The sequence below is a fragment of the Anabas testudineus genome, chromosome 15 (assembly GCF_900324465.2).
Source record: "Anabas testudineus chromosome 15, fAnaTes1.2, whole genome shotgun sequence".
NCBI lineage: Eukaryota > Metazoa > Chordata > Actinopteri > Anabantiformes > Anabantidae > Anabas > Anabas testudineus.
In genome coordinates, this window is record NC_046624.1 from 664,570 (window position 1) to 677,303 (window position 12,734).

At 40.2% G+C, this 12,734-nt stretch overlaps 1 protein-coding gene across 3 annotated transcripts in view; it reads right to left on the minus strand.

The window, feature by feature from the left end:
• Positions 1–12,734, minus strand: part of gbf1 (golgi brefeldin A resistant guanine nucleotide exchange factor 1) — a 90,107-nt gene that overhangs the window by 24,851 nt on the left and 52,522 nt on the right. For all 3 annotated transcript variants that reach the window (XM_026355423.1, XM_026355421.1, XM_026355422.1), the window contains exons 9-20: positions 11,894–12,041; positions 11,331–11,542; positions 11,070–11,238; positions 10,738–10,949; positions 10,262–10,360; positions 9,971–10,165; positions 7,374–7,566; positions 6,966–7,103; positions 6,801–6,889; positions 6,515–6,717; positions 5,578–5,701; positions 4,426–4,551 (exon numbers count right to left, since the gene is read on the minus strand). In XM_026355423.1, coding sequence (XP_026211208.1) covers positions 4,426–4,551; positions 5,578–5,701; positions 6,515–6,717; positions 6,801–6,889; positions 6,966–7,103; positions 7,374–7,566; positions 9,971–10,165; positions 10,262–10,360; positions 10,738–10,949; positions 11,070–11,238; positions 11,331–11,542; positions 11,894–12,041 — 1,908 coding nt within the window. The remainder of the gene's footprint in view (positions 1–4,425; positions 4,552–5,577; positions 5,702–6,514; positions 6,718–6,800; positions 6,890–6,965; positions 7,104–7,373; positions 7,567–9,970; positions 10,166–10,261; positions 10,361–10,737; positions 10,950–11,069; positions 11,239–11,330; positions 11,543–11,893; positions 12,042–12,734) is intronic.

Below are 12,734 nucleotides of genomic sequence, written 5' to 3' on the forward strand. Positions count from 1 at the left end.
ATAGCTACATATTTTCCAAACAGAACTCTCCGTTCTCAGACTGCAGGTTTACTTGTGGTTCCTAGAGTTTCCACATGTAGAATGGGAGGCAGAGGCCTTTAGCTATCAAGCTCTACTCCTGTGAAACCTGAACTGGGAGGTTCAGGTTCGGGAGGCAGACACCCTCTCTACATTTAAGACTAGACTAAAAACTTTCCTTTTTTATGAAGCTTATAGTTAACAGATGGATCAGATGGCTCTGAACCATCTCTTAGTTATGCTACTATAGGTTAGTCTGCTGGGGGACCTCTATTGATACACTGAGCTCCTTTCCTCTCTCCTTTCTCCTATATGAATTCAATGTGCTTCCTCCTCTCTGTACTTTTCTGCAGGTATCCTCCTCTTTGGAGCTGTATATCTCCAGAATCCAGTTGACCTGCCCAATGTTCTTGCTGCTTGTTGTTGTTTTTGTTGCCTGCTGTTCTTTTCTCTCTCCTCTTTCCACTCACCCCAATCGGTTGAGGCAGATTGCCGCCCACTATGAGTATGGTTCTGCTGGAGGTTTTTTCCTCTAAAGGGAGTTTTTCCTCTCCACTGTTGCCTAAAGCTTGCTCAAATGGGATTGTTTGGTTTTATGTATCATTTTTTGTATAATTATACTCTGTAAGGTCTTAAACCTTAAACACTGTAAATTGCCTTGAGATGATATACAAAAACTGAATTAAATTGAATTGAATTGTACACTGACCTGGGTGGACGGTAGGTAAACTTTAGGGGTCCACCAACTTTGAGACCACAGAGCTTATAGACTGATAAACCAGTTTCACTTGTGTAGCTCCTTGAATGCGTTGTCCTCATTGGCAGAGGATGGGATGTAAACAACAGTTGGTTGTTCACAAAGCTCTACGCAAAAAAATCTACTCTCAGGTTGACTTAGGCGATTCAGCCAGTTGAAGACAGATATCCAATTTGCCATTTATTTCTAAAATCCTTGAAAAAGTAGTTACAAAGCAATTATGTGACTCCATGCATGCGCAGGAACCTGTAGGAAGATTAAAAGTCAGGATTTGGAGTACATCATAGGACCGAAGCAGCATCACTGAGAGTCGCCAAGTTTCTCTTAGCTTCATCCAATGAACTTGTTTCGTGTTTTTCACTAGAATTTCCAAATAAAGAATCGAAGGCAGTTCAGGTTCTGGGGTCAGACACCCTTTCTAATTTAAAGCTTTAGGCTCAGTATATGCCATCATTGTTTGTCATTTATTTTATGTCCTCTTTCTTTGGTAATTGTGCTTCTTCTTCTCTGTCTCCATATTACTGTGATTTGCAATCTTAATAGAATAGAATAGATAACTGGTAAAACTAGTGTTTGAGTTGATCCTGTATTTTCAAGTTAAATTAATGATAATTAAATTTTCTGGCAAGCCTAACCTAAAACCTGCAGTCAGTAATGCTGTATATTCCAGAGCATCTGAGGTTGCAAATTATCTTCCTATTTTTTTTGTTACAATTCCTTTTCATTTGAGAGGAAACCCTACCAGTATTGCACACATGTCAAAAGTGTTGCACACCAACAACCTTGCCCAGTCTATCCCTTTTTCCAGGTATTTTGCCACCATTTTACATGGCTAAGATCATGTCAATAAGGGGGGAGTTGTGTGCAGACGCCACCACACAACTTACAAATTACACACAAATTTCAAACTATGCTGCAGATGTTTGCGAGTCAAGTTTGATTCACTGAGTTAAAAATGAATGCTGTGCACTTGAATGTTCCCAAAGCTTATCAAAACACTTCTACATTAGCAAAGGTACTACTAAGAGTCTTGGTGGTTGCAAAGGCCACCATGTGACAGTGGTTCGGGTTTTAAAACGGGACTGAATCCAGTGAAAGTCACTGTGTGATGACTATTTTGCAATATCGTGTAACTCTCTCTGCCTCTCTCCCACTTATTAATTCCAGGTTGAAGCTGCACTGCCAGTTCCAGCCACCGGAGTCATGCATAATTCGAAATGAGGAGATTTACTGCCCATCGAAACAACAGGAAGACAAACTGGAAACAAAAGAGATTCTATGACCAATCACTGTAAGAAGGTGCCACAGGCACACATAGATTTATCACCCACTACAAACACACAATCATAATATAGTGGGGATGCATTGACCAACACAGTTGGGGGCATGAGCCATGCGTTGTCCTCAACTGCATTGGCAAATTACACAGTGCACACACGTTTCAGAGATAACACACACACAAGAGACTTTGGGTTACAAATGTTGGACGCTGATAGAACGCAGAGGGTTTTTGTGTTAAACATTAGGCTTTTGTATTGTCGACAAGGTTTATAGTGTTGTTGCTTTTTCATCGTAAACCAGGTCACGGGGCAGAGGCTGAGCAGAGTGTAAGCATTCCAGCATTTACCAGCAGACCCAAACATAGTGTTGTTGTTATTGTTATTTTCCTTAACACCAAAGCAGCTGAAACTAATTAACATATTACTACTATAAATATATATATAGGGGTGGCTGTGGCTCAATAGGTAGAGTAGTCAGTGAGCAGTTGTCTCTATATAATATATATATGTGTGTGTGTGTGTGTGTGTGTGTGTGTGTGTGTGTGTGTGTGTGCGCGTGTGTGTATATATATGTATATGTATATGTATATATAAACATCTATATCTTCTCTCACTACAGTCAGAAATCTCCTTTTTGGTCTTCCTCTAAACTTCCTGCCTGGCAGCTCCAATCTTGGCATTGTTTTACCAATATGTTCACAATCTCTCCCCTAAATGTGTCCAAATCAACTCAATCTGGCCTCTTTGACTACAAAACATCTCACATGGGCTGTCACTCTGATGTACTCATTCCTGATCCTATCCGTCCTCGTCACTCCCAAAGAGAACATCAACATCTTAGGTTGACGGTTGTGGTTATGAATATACACTGCCCAAAAAAATAAAGGAAACACTTAAACAACAAAATGTATCGGTGGAAATTATAGGCAATTAGCAAGACACCCCCAATAAAGTAGTGGTTCTGCAGGTAGTGACCACAGACCACTTCTCAGTTCCTATGCTTTCTGGCTGATGTTTTGGTCACTTTTAAATGCTAGAGGTGCTTTCACTGTAATGGTAGCATGAGACGGAGTCTACAACCCACACAAGTGGCTCAGCTAGTGCAGCTCTTCCAGGATGGCACATCAATGCGAGCTGTGGCAAGAAGGTGTGCTGTGTCTGTCAGCGTAGTGTCCAGAGCACGGAGGTGCTACCAGGAGACAGGCCAGTACATCAGGAGACGGAGGAGGCCGTAGGAGAGCAACAACCCAGCAGCAGGACCGCTACCTCCGCCTTTGAGCAAGGAGGAACAGGAGGAGCACTGCCAGAGCCCTGCAAAATGACCTCCAGCAGGCCACAAATGTGCATGTGTCTGCTCAAATAGTCAGAAACAGACTCCATGAGGATGGTATGAGGGCCCGACGTCCACAGGTGGGGGTTGTGCTTACAGCCCAACACCGTGCAGGACGTTTGGCATTTGCCAGAGAACACCAAGATTGGCAAATTTGCCACTGGCGCCCTGTGCTCTTCACAGATGAAAGCAGATTCACACTGAGCACATGACAGACGTGACACAGTCTGGAGACACCGTGGAGAACATTCTGCTGCCTGCAACATCCTCCAGCATGACCGGTTTGGCAGTGGTTCAGTAATGATGTGGGGTGGCATTTCTTTGGAGGGCCGCACAGCCCTCCATGGGCTCACCAGAGGTAGCCCTACAGCCATTAGGTACCGAGATGAGATCCTCAGACCCCTTGTGAGACCATATGCCGGTGCGGTTGGCCTTGGGTTCCTCCTAATGCAAGACAATGCTAGACCTCATGTGGCTGGACTGTGTCAGCAGTTCCTGCAAGTCGAAGGCATTGATGCTATGGACTGGCCCGCCCGTTCCCCCGACCTGAATCCAATTAAGCACATCTTGGACATCATGTCTCGTTCCATCCACCAGCGGAACGTTGCACCACAGACTGTCCAGGAGTTGGCGGATGCTTTAGTCCAGGTCTGGGAGGAGATCGCTCAGGAGACCATCCGCCACCTCATCAGGAGCATGCCCAGGCGTTGTAGGGAGGTCATACAGGCAGGCGGAGGGCACACACTACTGAGCCTCATTTTGACTTGTTTAAAGACATTATATCAAAGTTGGACCAGCCTGTAGTGTGTTTTTCTACTTCAATTTTGAGTGTGAATACATTTAATTTCCATTGATAATTTTTGTTTGATTTTTTTTTTCAGCACAGTCAACTATGAAAACAAAGTATTTAATAAGAATATTTTTATTTAGTCAGATCTAGGTTGTGTTATTTTAGTATTCCCTTTATATTTTTAAGCAGTGTAGAAAAACAATGGACATGGTGTATGTGTGTGGGGGAGAGAGAGACAAAGATCACTCACCTCAACAGTCATGGGGATGTTTTGCTTGCGGACATTGTGGTTATGCTGGTCAGTGTTCAGCATTATGACAGCGTAGGCCAAGGCAAAGCCTGCGTCATTGGTCATAAAAGGTGAGCCGTTCACTTTCTACAAACACACAAAGTAGGCATATTATAATACAGCAGTTAACCATAAAAGGGTTAAAGTCACTTCAAACCAAATGTCATTTAGAGGATCGTTTCACTGCATGCTACAGAAGAACAGCTAACCTTGTTTTTACTGAATCTCACCTTGCTGATATTACCGTGACCGCCACAGAGTGGAAAACTCATTTATAGTGTCACTGCCTAAAATTACTCATCAACTCTTTCAAGGGCACAATTTGTGTGTATGTGGTCAGCCTAAGAAAAGGACATTACCAAGAATAGTTTCCAGGACACATGGCTCCTCCTGCTATTTTGAGAAGTCAAATGTTCCCCCCTGTTGAGTTTGTCCTTTATTCATCATGCACATGTGTGTGTCTGTGTTAACACTTATGTCATCCTACTATAATCTGGATGGTTAATCATGGGTTTGATATATATTTTCACCACCTTTACAACAGCTGAAATTATGTGATGATGGAAAAGGCCATTTGTCATCAGGTTCGCTTTGATGTGTATAGCAAAAAGGGGGGTGTTTCAGGTCAGGAAGTAAGTAACGCACATGAATAGTGGTTGAGTCTTATCATCTAGTGTATTTAGCAGTTGGAATCAAGCAAATCAAGCACAAAACGATTAGTGTTTCATGTCAAGGCTGTAGCAGTCATTTTGAAAGTCACAAGTGCACATAATGTATTTAGTTACATGTTTTGTTCTTTAGTATATTAGATTTGGAGACCACATTGAAGTGCCATACCTTATTAAAGTCTTAACTACGGTGGCCCTGAGAGCTCAATGTGCTGCAACTTAACAAAACATATGCAACCAACCAGCACGGACGACAACGTAAATGTTTACAGTGAGCAAGTAACTACATAGAGACATGAAGATCTACATGTCCATCACTTTTTAATACACCTTTGCAGAATATTCAGTTCTTAAATGTTGTGTTAATGACATTGTTATATTATTGTATTATTATTATCATAATTCTGCTGAACCACAGTAAAGAAACCAAGGAAGTGTATCTTACATGCCAGTTGTCTGTAAAGGTTTCCAGGAGTCTCTGGATTACAGGAGCCTCTCCAGGTAGTCGAAAGGCCTCTAGGTAGAGCCGTAGGGCCTCGTCAATACGCAGCCCTTGGAAGGTGAATGTGCTGCAATAGAGATTCATATTTAAATATCAATTTTAAGGATTGGTCAGTGACGTCAAATACAGTAATGTAGGGCTGGGCAATATGGAAAAAAATCTATCACAATAATGTTTATCATATCAGTCAATATCAATATAAATCTCGATATAAGTTAAATCACCATTTTTGTCAAGCTTATAGCCTTCTTTTTACTCATTAGTCCTAAGTTAGATGTGAGGCCACTTAAAGTAATTTTTTTGTGCAAATGTTTACTTCTTCCTAGTTGAGGCGTAACAGAGAATATTTGAGAAGCACTGGTTTAGGGGAACCACCAGCACTTGCTTGGGTCTGGGATTTTAAAGTCTTGGATTGTGCATGCTCTAGATTATAGCGCTTCAGATGGTAAAAAGACTAATGGTATTACCTGTCTTTGAAGAAACTTTGCTTGGACTGTGTTCTTCTGAATATTTTCTTTGATACTGCTGATGCTCATGTTTCTGCTAACATTTTCTGTTATCTATCTCTTGCTCCTGATGTACTGCTGTGCATGGCTGCAGTAGCCAACACATTAGCAAGTGTGCTGGTACCATCTGATACGGTCTGTGCTGTACGCGTCAACCTAACTTGACTTAGCTGTAACTTTTCAAGTCACAACACTGGTTCACACGGCGCTATTGTGATTTTCAATCTTTATGATTTTATCACCCAGCCCTACAGCAATGTATACTGGGTATACTGTAACATCTCTATACACTTTTGTGTACAGACACAAACTGTTTTTAAAATAACATTTAAATGGTCATCAAATGCACAAAAAGCCCTGGAATGTCACCCTACTTCACAAAGCTGTCCAGGAGCTCCATGTTCTTACGATCGCTGATGTACTCGCCAATCATCTTTTTGTCCAATCTGGGATTCTCTCTGAGCCACTGTGCCACCTGGTTGTTGTCCATGGGGTTACTAAGGAGACCTTTTTCCTGTAGGAACTGGATTCCCTTCTTAGGCTTCAGGTTAAACTGCTCTGTGCCTGTGATTAGCAGCTGACACAAGGACAACAGCTTTGAATATGGAGTATTAGATTATATAATTTAGCTGTGGATTTAGACCAATCAATATCACTCACTTTTTTTTTTGTTCTAATTTCCACTAACTCCTGGGAATCAGGTAAACCTGATGAGAAACGTTGAGGCTTTTTCGGGGCTCTCTTCTCAGCTGAATAAAAAGAACAAAACATTTATTAAACTCCAACTTACCATCCAATGTATCCAATGGAACATCTAAGTCTTACCAGCATCACTGTCTCCTTGATCTAATCTACCCAGTTTCATCTTTTCTGCCATTAGATGTCCACTGTTCGGTGGACATGCAGGTGCATTTTTAGTTGGTGGAACATTCAGACCATTTGTACAGCTAATTCTATTAAGATCTGAAGAAAAAAATAAAATATGATGTGTTAAAAACAAAATAACTATCACAATCTATATTGTTTTTCTGCACTAAAGCTACTCATGTTGGACTATTTTAAGCATTTTGATCTAAAGAAAAACACTGTTATGTATTACTGGTTTTAGAAGAAAGAGAAAATTATGACATATATGACAAACACAAGACAAATTCTAGCAAAAATAGCTTTACAGCTTTACAGAAGTTCACATGTCAAATGTCCATAAAGCCAAATGCCAAGGGTCGTGTTTACCATTTGTAGTGTCTGGTCCGTCTCTGGTTGAACCTTCTCCTTCTGCCAGCAGTGTTTCTGACTGATCATGTTGAGCAGTGGTGTTAAGCACCTTGGCCTGGCAGTGTGCTTCAATGCTGTCAATCACTGTGAGAAGAGCCTCCAGAGACAAGAGGTGGGTGGTGTGGAGCTGCCCTGACACTGGGAATGCATTCTATAGCAAAAGGGAAAACATATTTTTATTTATTTGACATACAGTAATTTAGCGGCTAATATGAACGTGAGGCTAGGTTGACTTTGGTGTTATATAATTATAATAATAATAATAATAATAATAATAATTAATGTGTCAGTCATCACTATTTACCTCATCATCACCTTGCCTCTATGTGACATTGGTATTGTCTAAATGGTCGGGTTGAAACAAAGTTGAAGTAGTAGTAAAATGACTATTTTAAAATCAGGGTTTCTATAGTATATATACATATATATGTGTGTGTGTGTGTGTGTGTGTGTGTGTGTGTGTGTGTGTACAGAGCCAACAGAGCTTTTTTTTTAAATATATTATCAATCATTATAAATCAATCATGGTCAATAAGAGTTGGCGACTTTGACAAAAACATTTCAGAAAAATATCTCATTCATATCAAAGTGAAAACAGGTTTCAATAAATCAATCAAATCAATTAAATAAAATATGTTAGGTGAAATGAGTGTTTGCAATAATAATACCCACTTTAAAATGACTAACCTAATCCAACAGAGGTCCAGATATTTGGTGCTAGTAGTCCCACAGTTAGTGAAATGAGGATCACCTAAGTGCAGTGAATGTGTCTCAAGTGATTGCAGTATAAAGACACTTGTGTCTGGAAGGTCCAGTCACTGGTTAATCAGTATACCTGGCTACCATTACACCATGAAGACAAAAGAACACTCCCAGCAACTGGGAAAACAGGTCATTGAAAAGCATAAGTCAGGGGATGGATACAAAATCTCCAAGGCACTGAACATTCCCCGGAGTTCAGTGAAATCCATCATCAAAAAATGAGAGGAATATGGCACATGTCTAAATCTGCCTAGAACAGGCCGTCCACACAAGCTGAGTGACCGTGCAAGAAGGAGACTAGTGAGAGAGGCCACTAACACACCGATGACTACTCTGAGGGAGTTACAAGCTTCAACAACGGAGATAGGAGAGACTGTACATACAAGAACTGATGCCTTGGTTCTTCACCAGTTAAAGCTTTATGGGATAGTGGCAAAAAGAAAGCCACTGTTGAAGAAAACATGTTAAAACATGTTAAATCACAACTTGAGTTCGCCAACAGTCATGGGACAGACTTTCAAAACACAAAATTTAAATGGGTTTAAACAGTCAAGCCCTCAGGCCACCCTCATGAAGTCTTTTTCTGATCATTTGTTCAGAGACATTCACACCAGTGGCCTGCTAGAGGTCATCTTGAAGGGCTCTGACAGTGCTATTCCTGATCTTCCTGGCACAAAATCGCAGATGCCGGTCCTGCTGAGTTAAGGACCTTCCACGGATCTGTCCAGGTTTCCCAGAGTAACTGTCTGTCTCTTAGAATCTTCTCTGTGCTCATGGGACTGCTGGAAGACATAGCAAACCTTCTGGCAATGTCACAAATTGATGTGTTATCCTGGAGGACTTGGACTGCCTGTTCAACCTCTGTAGTGTCCAGGTATCACCTCATGCTACAAGTAGTAACACTGACTATAGCCAAATGCAAAACTTGTGAAAAAACTGTCAGAAAAGATGCGGAGGGAAAAAATGTGGCCTCCACCTGTAAAACCATTCCTGTATTGGGGGTTGTCTCATTGTTGCCCCTCTCTCACCTGTTGTTATTTTCCTTAACACCAAAGCAGCTGAAACTAATTAACATATTACAATAAATAAATAAATATATGTATATCCATCCATCCATCTATCCATCCATCTATCTATCCATCTATCCATCTTTCCATCTATCTATCTATCCGTCTGGCTGTGGCTCAATAGGTAGAGCAGTTGTCTGTCAATCATAAGATTGGTGGTTCAATGCCCGGCTCTCATGTCACATGCCAAAGTGTCCTTGGGCAAGATGCTAAACCCCAAGTTGCCCCCGGTGAGTCAGATCAGCTGCAGAACAGCTCTGCCATTGGGGTGTGTGTAAATGGGTGAATGAGACACAGTGTAAAGTGCTTTGAGTACAAGTTGCAGACCATTTATATATATATATATATATATATATATATATATATATATATATATATATATATATATATATATATATATATATATATATATATATATATATATATATATATATGTTTATATATAAGTCTAAAAAGTTTTACATTTGACTTTGCTATCATATGTCAATATATGTCAGCTAAGTACTGTGGCTGGCAATAGAAATAGTGTTACAACTTTACATAACAATACATTATCAGGCTTGTTTGTTTTTCAACTACTTGTTCATTAAACTGATCCCAGCTGTCTATTTTTCAAGATAAGTTTTCTTACTTTGTTTCTTAGGTAAAAATGGCAGATCAGAGCCAGATAATACCTCAATAACACCTTTTCAAAAAATGTCATCAGCAATATGCTAAGGATGTTACCTTGGACAGCAGTTTGGTGAGATCTTCAAACAGATTGGAGCAATAGAAGTCACAGTCATAATTTATGTACAGCTCGGTGACAAAGCTAGGGATCCTCCACAGCTGCACCAGAGCCTCTAGAGCAATCTCCTTCATCTCATAAGGCATCTTCATGTTCTCTGATGTGATAATGTCCATCAGTTTCTTTAGGTACATCTGCCAGTTCAGGATAATTGCATAGTAAGTAACTCTAGACAGTCAACAAATAACCTGATCATTTTATAGAAAAATAAAAACTAAATAAAAACTCACCTCAAGCTGAAACTTCAGATGCACTCTCATGCTTTCAAAAAGCAAGAAACAAACTCGTATGGATGACGCATACAGGTTCATACGGTCAGCATTCAGTAACTATAACAGAAATAGAACTAAGTAAGTGTTTTTTTCTTTCTTGTATTTGACTTGGAATAAAAAACAGAAGGTAAAAATATTGACACTGTGCTGTGATATAAAATTACACAATGAACCCCGTTCAGTTTCAGTTCATAGATTTGTCAACAAGCAAGCTAATATACTGCACAGTCTGGGAGATATTGTTGGTCCTCCTGGACAAGAAAAACTAGGGGTTTCAGTAGCACAAAATACAGTAAATAATCTAGTAATTATTTGAGTTTCAAAGTACCCAACATACATATATAATGCAATGGTAAAAAAGCAAATTATGAGAAAATATCTATCCACTGCCAAGTGCCAACATAAACTACTACAGGCATTCATTTCTACTTCACCTGGAAAAGATGTCTACAGAGCTCATCTTTGACCAGGCCTAGCAAAGACTGGTAGTTAGCAATGTGTGCTGACTCAAGTGCCACAGTTAGCAGCTGCAGGCCCATGTGCATCATGGCATCTGTGTTGTGGCGGTCATGTGGGTTGGTCAGGGAAATCAGAAAGCGAAAAAGCTCCCTTAGACATGGCAGGCCATAAGGGATGAGGGATGCTCCTATAAGGGAGGCAAGAAAAAGACAATTAAGGAAGAACTACAATTTCTTTGTCTGTTTTCCATCACACAGTAAAATGTGTAAAGAAGGACAAGAGAAATCAGAGGTCTTCAGCATCCTACCATCTCTTTGTGTCGACTGTGTGAAACGGACTCCTCGAGGGTTGACGTAATCCATGTCATGGACAGAGGTGCTGTCTGACTGCTCTATAATGGAGTCTTTGTCCTCCAGAACCTCAGGGATGGACTCCACTGAGGCTGACTGAACTTGTCCAACCTGTCTGCCCTCAAACTACACACAAAATTTGGACAAACCAAAAAATATTGGTCAAAAAGTATACATTTGTTAGTGCAAGAACACATTAATAATCCAGATAGGTCTACCTGGGCATCTGGAGAGCCAGGTCCAGTCCCAGGGAGTGAGGTGGCAGATGAGCTACACTGTTCCAGGTCAGAAAGGTCTTCCCTGGATGTGGCTTTGGAACAGGAGTCCAGGCCACTGTCTGTGGTTGTAGGACTGGGAATACATGAGCCAACACTGTCTGAGGCTGGTATGCTAGAGGTGGACAAGCCTTGATCAATAAACGGAACGCCACCTAATGGGAAATATATGTGGTCATAGAATTGTTGACAGGAAGGGTTTTAAAAATCACATACATGGACAAAAATCTAATAATTCATGATATAACTGATGATATAAAGTATGTTATTATTATATAATTATTATTATTATTTAAAAAAAACCCAGCAAGATATAAGGTCCACCAGAGTCCTTAAGAAAAGTATTTAGAAAACAGGCTGGAAAAGATGTCTACAATTTCTTGAGAAAAATGCCTTGTTGCCATTGTGTAAAAAGACAATGGACAACTTCAGAACTTTATGGGACTTCTCCTTCAGCTGCGGAAGTGTCACTGATGAGTGTGTTTTTATAAAGGTGTGTGTCTTACCTGAAAGGTTGTTGTTGCTGAGGGTGGTGGACTGTGTTGAATCCATCTGACAGGAGGTACTTCGGACCATGTGGTGAGGTGGCTTTGGCGAGCGTTTCTGCTTCTTCCATTTAGATGACTCACCCATTCCACCGGCACGCATCTTCAACTAAAGAAAAAGGAATGAATCACTGAGACATGCCTCTCCAAATACACAGTGCTGTGCTGTCCTATCATTACTAATTAAGGCCATGATCAGATTGGATGCCTTATTTCTCCAAAAAAAATTATCTTTGAAGGAGTGTAAGCAGAAACAAACTGTAAGCTTAAATGATGCAAAAAGAAAAAGGCAAAATGAAACTAAGAAGTCAGAGGAGAATGGATAGAATTTGAGTCTCATGCCATCACTAGCTGGCTAGCTGAGAATGTGACACATAATGCAATGCTTGTGACATCCAGTATAACTTCTTGGAAAGTTATTTATCATACCTATCAGTGTTACTCAAAATAACTATGGATGATGAACATTGGCATACCCTTCTCATAATCAACTTATACATTTTTAATCAAACAAAATAAGAGATGAAAATAAAAATAGCAACATGAAAAGAAATCCCCTTGGTTACCCTAATCCCGAGCATTATTTATCTCACTTTGGAAAAAACGGTTTAAAACAGCACATCCTATTTGATCATGGCCTACTGAGGAACAAACACAGCTTAATCTGTGAATTTTCCAACAAATTACATAAGTCAATGCACAAAAAACAGCACAGTATGCACATGCACAAAAATACTGTACACCCAATAAGACTCACTTCCACATGTTTAATTTGCTTTAATGTTTTGTCATACTTTAATAA